Consider the following 18,398-nt stretch of genomic DNA (forward strand, 5'->3'; position numbering starts at 1 on the left):
AAGCATTTCCTATTCATATACCCGTCCAGATGCCTTTTAAATGTTATAATTGTACCAGCCTTACTGAGGTTCCTTTGGCAGCTCCAGCTTCCTTTGGCAGCTCATTCCATATATGCAACACCCTCTGTGTGAAAACATTGCCCCTTAGTTCCCTTTTAGATCTTTTCCCTCTCACCTTAAACCTAGTTTTGGATTCCCCACTCCAGGGAAAAAAAACCTCATCTATTTACCATGCCCTTCATGATTTTACAAACATCTACAAGATCAACCCCTCAACCTAGAAGGCTTGAGCTTAGAAATAAAAAAGGCTGATTACTTTGCTGAGATTATACTACAGGCCTCCCAGCGGTCATAGGGAGACAAAGGGGCAGATATGTCAGGACCTCACAGACAGGTGTGAGAGAAACAGACTTATACTTGTAGGGATTTCAGCTTTGCTAAAGTAAATTGGGATTGCCATAGTGTGAAAGTATTAAACAAGGTGGAATTTTTAAAGGTGCATCCAGGAGAGCTTTTTGTGTCAGTACATAGATAGTCTACTGGAGATAGAGCAGTGCTAGACTGAATCCTAGGGAATGAAGCCAGTCAAGTGAGCAAGCATTTTAGGAATGGTGACCATAATGCTGTAAGTTTCAAATCATTATGGAAAGAATACGGGCAGTTTGGAAGTTAAGTATCTAAATGGGAGGAAGGCCAACTTCAACATAATTAGCCAGGATCTGACAAACATAGACTGGGAGCAGCTACTTGCAGGTCAGTCTATATTTGGAAAATAGGAGTCTTTTAAAAGTAATACAGTGAGGGTTCAAGGCTGGCATATTTCTCTATGATTGAGGGGCAAGGGCAGGAAATCCAAGGAGCCCTGGATGTCAAGGGATATTGAGAGTTTAATAAAAAAAAAAGAAGGAAGCATATGTCAGGTATAGAGCATTAAAAATAGAGAGGCCCTTCAAAAATACAGACTTTGCGGAGAGTTGCTTGTAAGAGAAATTAGGAAGGTAAAGAGGTGCCACAAAATATCTTTGACAGATGGGATTAAGGAAAACCCAAGGTAATTTATAAATAAATTAAGAGTAAGAGGATTACCAGGAAAAGAGTGGAGCCTATCAGAGAGCAGAGGATGAGGGTTAAGTCTTAAATGAATATTTTTCATCTGTATTCACAATGGAGGAAGACACAGTAGTTGAAGTTTTCAGTTCAGATGGTGAGCTTCTAAAGCTTGTTAAGATTAATAAGGAGGAGGTATTCGATGTTTTAGGAGGCATAAAAATGTATAAATCCCCAGAGCCTGATGAGATGTATTCCAAGTGATATGGGAGGTAATGGAAGAGTTTGCCAAAGACCTAGCAGAGATATTTAGCATTTCTGTTCTAAAGGAGGGTGACTGGAACCAAACTTAACGTTAATTCTGCTTTCTCTCTAAAGATTTTGCCAGACCTGCTGAGTTTTTTCAGAATTTTCTGATTTTGTTTTTGTTGTATTTAATGCTACGCTTGGCCACAGGTGAAGTGCCAAAAACTGGAGGATAGTTAATGCAGTTCCTTTGTTCAACAAGGGCAGCAGGGATAGGCCAGGTCATTACAGGCCACTTGGTCTGCTGTCATTGGTAGGGAAATTATTGGAAAAACATTCTGAAGATTGATCAACACTTAGAAAGACAGAAATTGATCGGCGATGGTCAGCATGGATTTATTCGAGGAAGATGCTGTCGGACTAACTTAGTTGAGCTATTTGGAAAGGCGACTAAGTATTTTGATGAGGGTAATACAGTTGATATGGCTTACATGGACCTCAATTAAGGCCTTTGACAAGGTCCAGTTGGAAGGCTGGTCCAAAGGTAGGAACTCATAGGATCCAAGGCAAGCTGGATCCAAAACATAGTAGCTGTCCCTTGAATAAACTCCACATTTCTATTGTGCCCATGCCATGCAGTTTCCTTCCCCATCCTAAATCTTGTCTGGTCACATTGTAATTGCCTTTCCCCCAGCTGTAGCTCTTGCCCTCCAGTATATACCTATCCCTTTCCATCTCTAAAGTAAACAAAACTGAATTGTGGTCACTATCACTAAAGTGCTCACCTACCTCCAAGTCTAACACCTGACCAGGTTCATTACCCCAGTACCAAATCTAATGTGGCCTCATCTAATTGGACAAAAACTGACTCGTCTAAGTACTTGAATTATAGTGTTCCCAGTCAATATTTGGGAAGTTGAAGTCCCCCATGACAACTACCCTGTCACTCTTGCTCCTATTGAGAATCATCTTTACTATCCTTTCCTCTCCATCTCTGGAACTATTCGGAGGCCTATAGAAAACTCCCAACAGGATAACCGCTCCTTTCCTGTTTCTAATCTCAGCCCATACTACCTCAAACATCTTTTCTGCCACCGTAATACTGTCCTTGACAAACAATGCCATACCCCCACCTCTTTTATCACTTTCCCTGTTCTTACTGAAACATCTAAACCCCGGAACCTGCAACAACCATTCCTGTTCCTGCTCTATCCATGTCTCCAAAATGGCCACAACATCGAAGTCCCAGGTACCAACCCATGCTGCAAGTTCACCCACCTTTTTCTGGATGCTCCTGGCGTTGAAGTAGACACACTTCAAACCAACTTCTTGCTTGCCCTTTTATGACCCTGAAACCTTATTTTGGAACTCCTTACTCTCAGCCTCAATACTCGAATTACAATTCAGGTTCCCATCCCCCTGCTGAATTAGTTTAAACTCACCCGAAGAACATTAGCAAATGTCCCCACCAGCGTATTGGTACCCCTCTGGTTCAGGTGAAGACCATCCTGTTTGTAGAGGTCCCACCTACCCCAGAAAAATGCCCAATTATTCAGGAATCCAGAACCCTCCCTCCTGCACCATTCTTGTAGCCACATGTTCAACTCCTCTCTCTCCCTATTCCTCCCCTCGCTAGCATGAGGCACGGGCAACAAACAAGAGATAACAATACTGTTTGTTCTAGCACTAAGCTTCTACTCCAGCTCCCTGAAATTCTTCCTTAAATCCCCATCTCTCTTCCTACCTATGGCATTGGTGTCTATGTGGACCAGACTTGGGGCTGCTCCCCTTCCCCTGCAAGGATCCCAATAACACGATTAGAGACATCACGAACCCTGGCACCTGGGAGGCAACACACCAACCGTGAGTCTCTCTTGTTCCCACAGAACTTCCTGTCTTGTTCCCCGAACTATGGGGTCCCCAGTGGCTAATGTTCTGTTCCTCTTCCCTTCTGAGCAACAGGGACAGACTCTGTGCCAGAGACCGGTGCCCATTGCTTACCCCTGGTAAGTCCCCCCTACAACAGCATCTAAAATTGTATACTTGTTGTTGAGTACTTGTTTAAGTAAAGGGTGCCCTTTAATAAAGGACACATACGCAGACAGGGTTAGAGTGGTGCTGGAAAAGCACAGCAGGTCAGGCAGCATCCGAGGAGCAGGAAGTTCGACGTTTTGGGCAAAAGCCCTTCCTCAGGAATGAATAGAGCTGTTAGTGGGGAGTGTTAGTTGCTAATAATAGATGGATAAAACAAGAGAGTCTGGGTGATTGCTGATTATGGGAGCCTGCTGTGCCCTACATTACACCAGTGACTGCAAATGTACTCCACAGTCTGCAAGATGCTTTGTTCTTGGGGGTGTTGGAGAGGGGTGTGAACAACACTATATAAATGTGAGTCCACCTTTCTTCAGTGATTGACTTACCTTTGACAGTGCTGGCTGAACCGAGTCTCCGATCCACCTTGATTCTTGGTTTCTCTTTCAGATCCTCTGATATGGCCACAGATCTGCTTCTGGGTGTACTGCTGTTAGCCGCGCTGTTGGTCGATACTATACTGCCACTGGTCTGGCTCAGCTTCTGAGGAGCCTTCCTGGGTACACAGGTGGTCTTACACGCTGCTGTCGGCCACCGCTTCTTGTTGTAGGACACGTCCTTGATGAGATCATTCCAGCTGTAGTTCAGGATGTTTTCCAGGCCCCGGGGGAAGGGGATTCCAGCAATCTTGCAGTGAAGAATCATTGCATCAATCTCACTCAACAGCGAAGGAGTGGCAGCTTTCATTTTTTCGAAATACTGCATGTGCTCAACTTCGTCTGCAAACAGGGAAGTGAAGGCATTGAGCACGCTGGCTCCTGAGCTGAGACGGTCATGGGTCTGAGTACCATCCTCCTTTTTGTCAGAAGGAACTGCTGAGGCTGTCAAAGACTTTTTGGCCTTTTGCGGCCTGAAAGTAATGGCAGAGACAAATTGGGAAAAAAAGAATTAATGTCCCAGACATTGAAACCAGTGCCACCAAATAGAATGATGTGGTGCTTACAGCACAGACCAACTCATTCACATCTCCCATCTCCACAAGCCCCAGCAAAGAGGTTTTCAGCTCCCTTCGCTTGGTTTTAGTTAATTCATAAGGATGTGGTCGTCACTGGCTGGGACAACATTTATTGTCCCTCCATCCATATTTGCCCAGAGGTTCTGTGGGTTTGGAGTCACATGTAGGCCAGACTCATGAATGGCAGATTTCCTAAAAACATAGAATCCTTATGGTGCAGAAAGAGGCCATTTGGCCCATCACATCTGCATGGACCCACCAAAGAGCATCCCACCCAAACCCTATCCTGGTAACTCTATATTTAGCATGGCCAATCCTCCTAACCTGCACATTTTGAACTGTGGGAGGAAACTGGAGCACCCGGAGGAGACTCACACAGACACGGGGAGAATGTGCAAACTCCACACAGACAGTTATCCGAGGGTGGAATTGAACCCAAGTCCCGGGTGTTGCGAGGCTGCAGTGCTAACCACTGAGCCTTCTCCAAAATGAACCAGTGGGATTCTACAACAATCAATAATGAAAACGCAGTCATCATTAGACTAGCTCTTTTATTATATTATATCTGCCATGCTAGGATTTGAACCCAGACCAAATTTGCATCCTTAATGGCGCACTGATTCATTGAATGGATGCTACTCCAATGTTGACTGCTGAACATCAGCTATTTAACTTGTGTACAAATAGGTCAAAATAATGACTGCAGATGCTGGAAACCAGATTCTGGATTAGTGGTGCTGGAAGAGCATAGCAGTTCAGGCAGCATCCAAGGAGCTTCAAAATCAACATTTCGGGCAAAAGCCCTTCATCAGGAATAAAGGCAGTGAGCCTGAAGTGTGGAGAGATAAGTTCGAGGAGGGTGGGGGTGGGGAGAAAGTAGCATAGAGTACAATGGGTGAGTGGGGGAGGGGATGAAGGTGATAGGTCAGGGAGGAGAGGGTGGAGTGGATAGGTGGAAAAGGAGATAGGCAGGTAGGACAAGTCCGGACAAGTCATGGGGACAGTGCTGAGCTGGAAGTTTGGAACTAGGGTGAGGTGGGGGGAAGGGAAAATGAGGAAGCTGTTGAAGTCCACATTGATGCCCTGGGGTTGAAGTGTTCCAAGGCGGAAGATGAAGCGTTCTTCCTCCAGGCGTCTGGTGGTGTGGGAGCGGTGGTGAAGGAGGCCCAGGACCTCCATGTCCTCGGCAGAGTGGGAGGGGGAGTTGAAATGTTGGGCCACGGGGCGGTGTAGTTGATTGGTGCGGGTGTCCCGAGAAATGTTCCCTAAAGCGCTCTGCTAGGAGGCGCCCAGTCGCCCCAATGTAGAGGAGACCGCATCGGGAGCAACGGATACAATAAATGATATTAGTGGATGTGCAAGTAAAACTTTGATGGATGTGGAAGGTTTTAGATTTCGAAGCTCCTTGGATGCTGCCTGAACTGCTGTGCTCTTCCAGCACCACTAATACAAATAGGTCAACTGTGGCCATCTTATCTGCAAACTAAGTCAACGATGACTGTCTTACCTGTGAACTACTTTAATTGATTGTTGACCTTTGAGTTGAGTAATTGCTTCAAAACCTCTTTTAATTGGCTGCTTCCGTGGTTTTTTAAAATTCCTAAAACTTGCCTATTGGGAGAAAATTGGATTCTCACTATGGGACCCTGTTGAGTTTTTAATTGATTTTAAAGAAGCTGCCATTTTCTTACCTGGTCAAAGAAAAACAAGTGGCTGATTTTCAAAGACATTGCAAAGATTGCACAAATCCACTGAAGTCACCTGTTTGAACAAACACGTTATTTTAATTAAAGCCTGTTTTGAGTTTTCTCGATACACGAGCAAGAAACAAGAAGCACCTTGAGAGTTTCTCATTGTTGTGGGATCCTGCTTTGTGGGACTGTGAATTGGAGAATTGATTTTTTTTTGGCTCTGGGAAGTCTCTTCCTCTCAATGAAAACCAATGGCCAGAAATGTAGGACTTATTGCAAATTAGCTGACAAGAGTTGGCCAAAACTAAGGTTTTGGTTAACTTTATAATGTTTCTAGCAGGCAGTTTTTGTTTCTTGTTTAATTTAGTTTGTTGAAAAAAAAGCATGGAATTCTTCCTCCATGAAAATGCTACAATATTGTTTTGCAGTGGAACCTTTGTAAATTTCTGAAAGTCTTTTTGCTATCTAATTCAACACGTGGACATTGTTATAAGTTGCCATTGTTGTTGTCCTGATTCTTCACCTAGGTCTCTTTTGGTATTCCCCGAACATCCATGCTGGCTGTTATCTTATTTCTGACCTACATTGCTATCCTTCAGCAATGTCATGCAAAGGGACACTGTTAGATTTCATATGTTTGTGAATGTTCGTTGATTCTACCATCCCTCCCGCTCTCAATTTCACTAAATTGCCAAATTTCTTTTTGACAAGCAATACTAGATGAATAAAAATGCCTTCGACTTAAAGATTAGGGTGTTTGATTTTGTCACCACCACCTCCATCCCACTCCCTGGCTGAAGCCTTGCCATTATATTTTAACAAAGATGAGCTTTTGACCACAGGTTTGTGGTAATTCTGAGATCACCTATTTTCACCTTTGTTATATATTTTTTTAGATTACTTACAGTGTGGAAACAGGCCCTTCAGCCCAACAAGTCCACACCGACCCGCAACCCACCCATACCCATACTTTTACCCCTTCACCTAACACTACGGGCAATTTAGTATGGCCAATTCACCTGGCCTGCGCATCTTTGGACTGTGGGAGGAAACCGGAGCACCCGGAGGAAACCCACGCAGACACGGGGAGAATGTGCAAACTCCACACAGTCAGTCGCCTGAGGCGGGAATTGAACCCGGGTCTCTGGCGCTGTGAGGCAGCAGTGCTAACCACTGTGCCACCATGCCACCCACAATCCGAATTCACCGGTGGCTTAGCTCATCTGTTGTTGAAACTTTCATTCATACCTTTGTTACTTTTAGACTGCATTATACTAACATATTCAAGTTCATTTCCAAGACTATACCCTTTGGAAATTTGTGGCGATCCAAAACTCTATTGTCCATGTCTTAACTGACCACAAGTCCTATTCAGCTCTCACCCCATTGCTTGCCAACATATACTGGCTCCTAGTCAACCATCCAATAATGTAAAGATATACTTTGGAAGCAGAAGTAGGCCAGTATACCCCTCAGCTTGCTCCTCCATTCACTAAGAACTCGACTGATCGGTTTGTGTTTCGAGTTCCATGTTCCTATCTACTCCTGACAACACTGACTCCCTATTGTCTGAGAAACTACCTACCTCCATCTTACTTCCACCGCCTTCTGAGGCAGAATTATAAAGTTGTAAAACCCTCAGGGAAAAATAAATTCACTTTGTCTCTGACTTATAATTGTAGCCCTAATTTTACAAAGTTCTGGACTTACCCACAAGAGGAAATATCCTTTCCATATCTACCTTTCTAAGACTGTTCAGGACCTTTTATAAACTTCAATCAAGTCACCCCACACTCTTCTAAATTTCAGTGAAAACATCCAGTCAAACCCAATTTGTCCAACCTTACCTCACAAAACAACCTGTTCGTTTCAATCAGCGAGCTGGTAAAACCACTTCTGAACCAGCTCCAACAAATTTACATCCTTTCTTATATAAAAAGACCAAAACTGCACACAGTATTCAAGACATGGTCTCACCAGCCCCCTAGGTAAATGAAGCATAACCTCCTCACTTTTATGTATAATTGCTTTCATAATAAAGGTTGATCTTCCATTAGTTTTAATAATTACTTGCTCTGCCTGCATACTAACAAGTTGTGATTCATGTGCCAGAACATCCAAGTGTTTTGGCATTTCAGAATTCCAGTTGATCTCCATTTAAGTAATTAAGATGCTTTTCTATTCTTCCTGTCAATGTGAACAATTTCACATTATACTCCATCTGTCAGATTTTTGCCCACTCACTCAACCTATTTATGTCTCTCTACAACCTTCTTCTGTCTCCTGCACGACTTAAATTCTACTTCTCTTAGTATCAGCTACAAATTTTGCCATCTTTGTTTCCATCATTTATATCATTGATATAAAGTGCAAAAATATGAGAACCTAGCACAGGATTCTTTGCAACATCCTGCCAATCAAAGAAAGACCTATTTGTTCATACTCTTTGTTTTTTTGCCAGCCAGCCAATCATCCGTCCTTGCTAATATGTTATCTCTACTTTATGTGCTTCTGTTTTACACAATAATCTTTGATGTGACACCAAGTCAAATGCCTTCTGGAAATCTAAGCACAGTTAATCTACCAACTTCCCTTTACCATCAACACATGTTACTCATGAAAAGAACTCCAATAATTTGGTAAACATGACTGTCCTTTCACAACACCGTGGTGACTCTTCCAATAATCTTAAGTATTCCCAAGATTTTTTATGTACAGGACACAACTGGGCAATTTTCTAAGTTAATGGCTAGATGCCAGTGTTATAGCTGAACTGAGGGCAGAGGTTTAGGGCGAGAGGGGAAAGATTTAAAAGGGACATAAGGGACAACGTTTTCATGCAAACGGTGGTGCGTGTATGGAATGAGCTGCCAGAGGAATTGGTGGAGGCTGGTACAATTACAACCATTTAAAAGGCATCTGGATGGGTATATGAATAGGAAGGGTTTAGAGGGATAGAGCCCAAGTGCTGGCAAATGGGACTGGATTAATTTAGAATATATGGTCAGCATGGATGAGTTGGACTGAAGGGTCTGTTTTCGTGCTGTACATCTCTATAACTCTATCGAATGGCTTGGCTAAGGGAGTCGCACGTTCTACAGCACAGATCTTCAGTACTATTACCAGAAAGTTTTCAAGGCCCTTAGCCTTGCCTGCAACCATTTCTTGATATCATCTAGAGTGAACTGAATTGGCTGAAGACTGACATCTGTCATGCTTGGGACCACTGGAGAAGGCCGGGATGGATCATCGACTCGGCACTGCTGACTGAAGACTGTTGTGAATGGTTCAGCCTTATATTTTGTACTGATGTGCTGGAGTCTTCCATCACTGAAGATGGGGATATTTGTGGAACCTACTCCTCCAATGAGTTGTCTAATTGGCTATCACCATTCACGACTGGATGTGGCAAGATTGCAGAGCTTAGATCTGATCCATTGATTGTGGTTTTGCTTAGTTCTGTCTATCACTTGCAGCTGATGCTGTTTGGCATTCAAGTAGTCCTGTTTGGTAGCTACACCAAGTTGACATTTTATTTTCAGTTTTGCCTGGTGCTGCTCCTAGCATGGCCTCCTGCACCCCCCATTGAACCAGGGTTGATACACTAGCTTGATGGTAATTATTGAGTTGGCAATATGCCAGACCATGAGGTTGCAGATTGTGCTTGAGTTTAATTCTGCTGTTGCTGATGGTCCATAGCACCTTAGGGATGCCCAATCTTGAGTTGCTTGACCTGTTCGAAGGCTGTCCCATTTACCATGGTGATTGTGCCACACAACATGATGAGGTTATACTCAATGTGAAGGCAGAACTTTGCCTCCTCAAGGGTTGTGCAGTGGTCACTCTTACTGTCATGTACAGATGCATCGGCAGACAACTGATTGATAAGGATGAGGTTGTGTGTTTTTCCCTCTTGTTGGTTCCTTCACTACTTGTCATAGACGCAGTCTAGCAGCTATGTCCTTTAGGACCCAAACAATCAGTAGTGCTGCTGCCAGGCGACTCTTGATGGTGGACATTGAAAAGCTTCCAAAAGTTTCATCAAGTAAGTTTAAGGCACATCATAAAGGGGGTATCAGAGTTTGAGAAGTTTAGGGAGGGAGTTCCGCCTATGATTGGTACCAGTGTGGAGACGACCTCTGGATCTTCCTTCTCCCACTGTTTGTTTTTCTCTAGCTGGAGCATATGTCCTGAACGAAGCAACATTTTAATTTAAAAATTCTCATCCTTGATTTTAAACTCCTTTAGTGCCTAACCCTTCTCTACCTCTGGAATCTCATCCAGCTCCCAACAATTCTGAGATTATTGAGATGCGTTAACTTTGGCTTATTGAGCATCTTCCGTTTTAATTGATCCAAAAGAAATGGCTGTGCCAACATCTGCCTGAACCCTCAAACTCTGAACTCTTTCCTAAGCATCTCCACCTCTGCATCCTCCTTTAAGATGTACCTAATAAACCTCCTTCTTTGATTAAACTTTGGCTATCTGCCTAATATATTTATGTGACTCCAAGGGGAGGAGGTCATAGGTTTAAGGTGAGAGGGGCTAGAATTAAAAGAGACGTGATGGGCAACCTTTTCACACAGAAGGTAGTGTGTGTATGGAACAAGCTGCCAGAGGAACTGTTAGAGTACAATTACAATTACAACATTTAAAATACATTTGGGTAGATACATTAATAGGAAAGATTTAGAGAGATATGGGCCAATCACAGGCAAATGGGACTAGTTCAGTTTAGGAAACCTGGTCAGCATGGATGAGTTGGGCCCAAGGTCCTGTTTCCACGTTGTATGACTCTATAAGTCAAATGTTCTTGTAGAATGCGTATGGATTCATCTTATTAAATTGACAGCTCCCTAAACTTCACACTGTATAAGTTATGGGAAGGAGAAGTCAAAAGCATTCAGGAAATTTGGGCACATCAACAATATTGTCAACAATTGAATACACAAAATCATCTCCCTATGAAACACGTGGTGAAGCCTTAAATGACAGCACCTTATCTCCTAGTCCCTAATCCCTCCCTTCTTCTGCCATAGTCATACAATATGGAAACAGTCTAACTTCGGTCCAACCACTCTATGCCATCACCCTCCAACTGCTGTTTCCAACAACTTGTGCATAAGGCTCACAAGGCTTCTATGTTTCTTCCTCCCTTGACTCATTCTCATTGGGCTGGTGTCCTTGATTGACAAGACATCTCAGACCCCACTTGATTAGATTAGATTACTTACAGTGTGGAAACAGGCCCTTCCGCCCAACAAGTCCACACCGACCCGTCGAAGCGCAACCCATTCCCCTACATTTACCCCTTCATCTAACACTACGGGCAATTTAGCATGGCCAATTCACCTAACCTGCACATTTTTGGACTGTGGGAAGAAACCGGAGCACCCGGAGGAAACCCATGCAGACACGGGGAGAGTGTGCAAACTCCACACAGTCAGTCTCCTGAGGCGGGAATTGAACCCGGGTCTCTAGTGCTGTGAGGCAGCAGTGCTAACCACTGTGCCACCCACTTGGCTCTGGCTCATCACACAAAAAAATTTCTGCGACCAACACATTCTATGGTCATTTTTAGTAGATCCCATGAAGCAAACCAGTCTGGAAGAACCTAAATAGAGAATAAAGCTAACTACAAAGTTGATTAAAGAAATAAATTTTAAAAACACTCAAAAGTCTTTATAGTATAAATAACAAAAGAATAATCAAAGCAAGAATGGCACCGGTTAAGGTTACAAAAAGGAAGTATCCTTGTGAAGACTTATGATAATGTTAACTTGTGTACATGCTGTCTACAATCCTTTTTCCTATGCTAGACTAGGAACTGCTTAGTAGTTGTTCAGGATTAACCATAAATAAATCTCAATCAAAGAGGCTCTTACCTCAGATAACAAGATAAGGTTTAATACATCTAAGTAAATATTTAAGGTTACATTATATGATGGTAACATGAGTAGAAGACATGACTTCCCAATCACAACCATCTGATAATGTGAACTGACCATGCTCTTTACAATAGCTGTATTATAATCTGTCTCAGAGTGGGCACAGCTTCAGCCCAGCTGTTGAATTAACCCTTTCGCATCCACTACTTTCTACAAGAACCAGAGGATCTGCTAATTATGACAATCAACAAAGGTATGTATGCAGTCGTCATTAGGTTATGATTTATTTTTGATTTTTGTTAAATTCAAATTTCACCATTTGCCAGATTCTGGGACTATCGACTACAGTATTAGTCCAGTGATGTTACCACTATGCCACCACCTGTCCTTAGCCTTAGTGGTAAATCACGATCAAACTTGTAGATGGTTAAGGAGGCCAATTAAGTTAATCTGCCTTGTACTTTCAAGAGAGGAGATAAAGTTTGTGGCACTAAATAAGTTTTTTGATCTAGAATGTTCTGCATCGTTGCAGATTCCAAAGAGAACTGCAATTGACAGGGAATTGTGCAGATCTAAATGCAGCATTGAAGGCAAACTGGGACCTTGAAATCTTGTTTGGATAATCCGTAATTCGGATAACCGAGGTTGTTCTGTAAATACAAACTCTGGTAAAGACCCAGGAACAATGTTGTAAAAACTATGGTGAGTCATGGTAGATATTCCAGCCCCATTTCACTGCCCTTCGCTCATTCCTGACCAGGTTCAGCGAAGTATAGAATCACAGAATGAGGCCATTAGACCCATCGCGTCCATGCAAGCGGCATTGCCCCTTATCAGATACAGATTGATCATAACCTTCTTGCTTTTGTACGCGATGCCCCCACTGATAAAGCGCAGAGTCGCAAACCCCTTACGGTGCTCTCTCTCTCTCACACACACACACAGTTACAGACTCACAGAGATTGGAGACAGCTGCAAACACAGGCACTCACGGTCACTCTGATATTTTTGGTCACACTCCAGCAGTCAGGATCCGGGCTGTCCCCCCTTCACCGTCTTGTGCCCAATCCCTACCCTCCCACCCCCACCCCTGGCTGCAGCTCCAACTCGAGCACCTGCGGCTAGAAGCCGGCTCCTTGTTCTCGCCTCTCCCGCCGGGGATCGGCGTCTGCTGGTTGCCTGGGCGACACAATGTTTAGTTCCAGTTCGACAGGGCAGGGCCGCCTGGACTGGACTACACTGGACTTGGACTGGACTACATTGGACTGGACTGAACTGGACTTGGACTGGACTACACTGGAGTGCACTACACTGGACCGCGCCACACTGGACCGCGCTACACTGGACTGGACTACACTGGACCGCGCCACACTGGACCGCGCTACACTGGACTGGACTACACTGGAGTGGACTACACTGGACCGCGCTACACTGGACTTGGACTGGAGTACACTGGACTGGACTGGACTACATTGGACTGGACTGAACTGGACTTGGACTGGACTACATTGGACTGGACTGAACTGGACTTGGACTGGACTACACTGGAGTGGACTGAACTGGACTTGGACTGGACTACACTGGAGTGGACTACACTGGACTTGGACTGGACTACACTGGAGTGGACTACACTGGACCGCGCCACACTGGACCGCGCTACACTGGACTGGACTACACTGGAGTGGACTACACTGGAGCGCGCTACACTGGACTTGGACTGGAGTACACTGGACTGGACTGCACTGGAGTGGACTACACTGGATCGCGCTACACTAGACCGCACTACACTGGACTGGACTACGGCACAACCTGAATGGTTTAGGTTGCTAGTCCCTTTGGGATACCCAAATAATGTTGATTGATAAAGAAATAAAATAATTGCAGATGCTGGAACATCTTCGCAATGGAATATTAATCTCTAGTTTCTCTTACATTAATACAATTTTCTGCATTGCATACATTTTTATTCATTACGTACATTTTTATACATTATATACTTTTAATTTTTCTGTGGATTGCCACCTTGCTGTGTTGGAGAAGTTTGAGTGCTCCTTTGATTCTAAGAGTGACAGGCAAAGGTGAGCATTGTAGATGCTGGAGATCAGAGTCAAAAAGTGTGATTCCTGATGAAGGGTTTATGCTCAAAACGTCTTTTTGTTCCTACAATGCTGCCAGACCAGCTGTGCTTGTCCAGCACCACATTCCCATCAGCAATGCCATTGGGAGTTCTCAACTCCTAACAGGGTCATCCATGGATGGTGAGGGTCAGAGGGGAGGAACCAGACAAAACACGAATGAAAACAAGTCTTCAATATCACCCATGCAAAAATTCTAACCCCTGCTGGGTACACAAACTCTACGGTAATTGATGTGAGATGATTAGATTAGATTACTTACAGTGTGGAAACAGGCCCTTCGGCCCAACGAGTCCACACCGACCCGCCGAAGTGCAACCCACCCATACCCCTATATCTACCCCTTACCTAACACTAGGGGCAATTTAGCATGGCCAATTCACCTGACCTGCACATCTTTGGACTGTGGGAGGAAACCGGAGCACCCGGAGGAAACCCACGCAGACACGGAGAGAATGTGCAAACTCCACACAGTCAGTTGCCTGAGGCGGGAATCAAACCCAGGTCTCTGGCGCTGTGAGGCAGCAGTGCTAACCACTGTGCCACCGTGTGAGATCTGGCAGTGTCTAGCTTTGGACCTGCACCTAGGTTGTGGAGATTGACTCAGTCCTTTCATTCTTGGAACAGAAACAAAATAGACATTTGGCAGCTCTCTCGCGACTGAGCTGCCCATTTCAAGATCCACTCTGCTCACCCGACATGGGGAAAGGCTAGGAAGGGTCGAGGAATTGGCTCACAGAACCCTAGGGCCAATGGTACGGACTTTCCTCAGTGGACAACGATACTCATTGGCAAGTGATTGCTCAGTTTTATGATCTGTCAATTAGATTGGGCACTGCACTGAAGGTCTTAGGGGTGAGTGTTTAGAAACTAACATCACATTTCATTCTGTACATCTGTCACAAGATCCTGTTAGTGACATGAGTTATCTTTTTGCCATTCCCTTGTCAAGTCTGGGGTCTTTGAATCAATCTTGGTTTTTTTTTGGAGCAAATGGAACCTCTCGTCCAGATTTTCCTCTTCTAACCAAGAATATTCTGACACATCGGGCGACTGTCTGTGTGGAGTTTGCACATTGTCCCCGTGTCTGTGAGGGTTTCCTCTGGGTGCTCCAGTTTCCTCCCACAATCCAAAGATGTGCAGGTCAGGTGAATTGGCCATGCTAAATTGACCATAATGTTAGGTGCATGGGTCAGGGATAAATAGAGGGGGGGATGGATATGGGTGGGTTGCTCTTCAGAGAGTCGGTGTGGACTTGTTATGCTGAATGCCCTGTTTCACACTGTAGGGAATCTAATCTGGAGGGAATCTAATCTAATCTATAAAACAGGTATTCAAACCAAGTAGTCATTCATTTTACAGCAGAGCAGCAGCACTTCATTCAAACTCCTGAGCTCGTTTGCCTCTATATGCTTTTCTCCTTGTTTGCTTTTGCTTTTTTTTTCTCTTTTGTTGAAAGTCTTGTGCTTCAGTGAGGCATTGGTGACAGGTCCTGCCCAAGCATATTCCAGGATCTGGCAATCAGAGGCAGTGTATGGGCCCTCCTTGAGCATGTCCTGGGATCCAGCAGGGGACCTAGCAATCAGAGGTGGCAAGCGGGCCCTGCCTGAGCATATTCTGGGATCCGGCACAGGATCCAGCAATCAGAGGCCGTGAGTGGGCCCTACTTGAGCATGTTCTGGGATCCGGTTGCAGCACTGATAGTTACAGAATTGGAGACGTCAGCGGCAGCAAGCACTCAGCTCCTCCCAAGACTCCAGGCTGTGGCTTAGCCCAGGGCCCTGCATAAAGACAGACTTAAATAAGACTTTAATATCTGGGTATTTATCATTCCTTTTAGCTTTGTTTGCTTCATTCCTGCTGATTCTCTTATTCTGGTTTTGCAATCAAGTGTTTAACCAAGATGGCATCAGTTATGTTGGTGGAGGCAAGATGGTGCAGAGGAGTGGCTGCTGTCATTCCAGCGGCAGCTGTGTGGCAAAGGGGACTGATGCCTGACTGCCAGGCCCATGGCCCATGATGGGGCATTTAACAAGAAGGACTGTAAAATTGGACACTTTATTTCTTCATTTTTCAGCCTGCATATTCTATAGTTTGGTTTATTTTTCTGTGTTTTAAGATGGCGCTGGACAGAGGCGACACTGTACAACACTTCTCACTGTATTTTGTAACTAGATACACATGACAATAAATCAATCAAATTAAATCATTATCTCTCACTTTGTGTATCACACCATGTGTTAAACTACAAGAACTATAAGGGTAGCTGCAATATTCAAGGCAGTAAACTATACCCCATCATGATGACATTTTATAATTTTACATCAAAACAATTGCAACTATGCAAACAGCATAACTTTGCCTGAAACAGCTTGCATTCATGAACAATATATTGACACAATTTATAATGTATAGTTCTATATTAGTACTACCAACATTACATCTCTTATATGGGTACAGCATATAACCCAGTAATTGTATATGTCCACTGCCAATGTAACAGTAGCTTTATAAAGTTGCAACCTTTAGTGAAGTATGTTTATAAAAGAATCCTACAGTATTGGTTTACATGAGCACAACCTCTACACTCAGTCGGGTTATATAGCTGGAACATATAATAGGTTCTGCATATGGCTGGAATGACAATGTACATTTATATAGCACCTTAACATAATAAATTACAAAGATTGAAGTAGCCAGGCTTTAAAGCAGTAGAGTGAGGCAGAGCAGATTAAAAACATTTCTTTTCCATACATTTTAATACACTTAAAAGTGTAGTCACTGGATATTAGCTTTACCTAGTTTTTTAGGTTGGAGAGATTTATTAGATATTTTAAATAGACACCATAGCTCTGTCTGATTCAATTATTTTTCATTCTTTCTCTCTATGTCTCCTGTCATAAGATTGATAGAACTGGAATTAGATTTTATGTATTCAAGTACAAGAGTACAGTGAAAAGTGTAAAAATACAATATCCTGGCACCATTTTAGATACAAAATCCTACGTATGAAGTAGAAAAATAAAGAAATAAGTTAAAAATTCAACATTACAGTCCTTCTTAAGTGCTTAACCATGGGCTCTTCCATCCTGATGCAGAGACAAACACCAGCGGGAAGCAGTTGGCCAGCTGGAGTCACCATTCTTTGGTGCCACCTTGCCTCTGCTGTTACAAAGATGTGGGTGTACTGTCCCTTTAAGAGAGTTAAAAGATAGCAGTGACAGCACCAAGGGTTCTCAATAAGACACAATGTAACATGTGCTCTAGTTACTTGGGTAGCTAGGGTAACTAGTTGCCTGGAATCAACAAAACAGATTTGAATTAGGCCACTCAGTTTAAATTATACTTTGAAAAATACCAAACTCCAATCCAGTTTAAATTTAGGAAATTGACAATCTTAAAAGCCAATGACACAATCCAATGATTTTGGGGGGTATAAGACTGGGGAAAATTGAACATTTGAGAGGAGAACCGCCAAGCCACCAGCATGTACAGACTGCCTGAAAATAGCTCTCTTAAAGGTACCTTTATCAATTAGAAACCTGTGAAGCAGAATCCCAAGAAGAAGAGAAAACAAGAATACAGAGAAAACTGAAAGCTGCCTGGTTTTTAGATAAGAAGTTATGTTTTGTAAACCTTAATTGGGAGTTTTATCAGGCTAGTATTGTAGAAGGGGAAGGTAAAAGATAGGTTAGAGGTAGGACTTGTAGATAGTTGTTAGTTAATTATTCTCTGTTATACTTTAAGAAATAAAGTTGTTAATATTTTACTTTATATAGTGCTTGGCCTTTCAAATTTTCAGATTACTGCATGGGATAAATCTTTTCTGTGTTGTGGGTTTTAAATTAGCAGAGGCTTTACCCCATGTTGTAACACTACCAATGATGTCACCACCACGAATCCACATTGGGCCAATCTCGGTAATGCAGCCACTGCTGAGGTTACCAGGCATTATGCCCAAATTTGTTTCTCTCTGTCACTGCCAAGAATACACTCTCACTTCCCTCCTTCACCATCACCATTGGGAGGAGAAACTCAACTCCCTCTGCCACTGGCAGCAGGAAGCAATCTTGCATCAGACGTGCTGAAGCCACAGAAGGTGAGTAGGCTAAAGTAAGAAAAAAGCAGTGAAAGAAGAAACAAAGTACAAGCAGACAGAACCACTGAGCTTGGGTAGGCATTGGATGAAAGGTTTACTAGGTATCTGACTCAATCTTTCAATGTGTGATCAGACCACAGGTTTAATGGCAAATTCAGTGGACAATTCGAAATTCAAGGCAGATGATTTTAACTTTTGGTCAGTTGACTATTCTAAAGGTGAACATTTGTGCCCATTGGGGCTTTT

The 18,398-nt window shown here is 43.5% G+C and overlaps 1 protein-coding gene across 1 annotated transcript in view; it reads right to left on the minus strand.

Moving 5' to 3' along the window:
- The window catches only part of LOC140466600 (uncharacterized), a 154,513-nt gene extending 141,557 nt beyond the window's left edge, over positions 1–12,956 (minus strand). Inside the window, exons 1-4 of the mRNA XM_072562051.1 lie at positions 12,876–12,956; positions 6,031–6,100; positions 5,847–5,950; positions 3,714–4,234 (exon numbers count right to left, since the gene is read on the minus strand). Of these exons, the coding sequence (XP_072418152.1) occupies positions 3,714–4,234; positions 5,847–5,950; positions 6,031–6,069 (664 nt within the window). The 5' untranslated portion in view covers positions 6,070–6,100; positions 12,876–12,956. The remainder of the gene's footprint in view (positions 1–3,713; positions 4,235–5,846; positions 5,951–6,030; positions 6,101–12,875) is intronic.
- Between the last annotated feature and the right edge of the window lie 5,442 nt (positions 12,957–18,398).

The sequence above is a fragment of the Chiloscyllium punctatum genome, chromosome 44 (genome assembly GCF_047496795.1).
Source record: "Chiloscyllium punctatum isolate Juve2018m chromosome 44, sChiPun1.3, whole genome shotgun sequence".
Classification (NCBI taxonomy): Eukaryota; Metazoa; Chordata; class Chondrichthyes; order Orectolobiformes; family Hemiscylliidae; genus Chiloscyllium; species Chiloscyllium punctatum.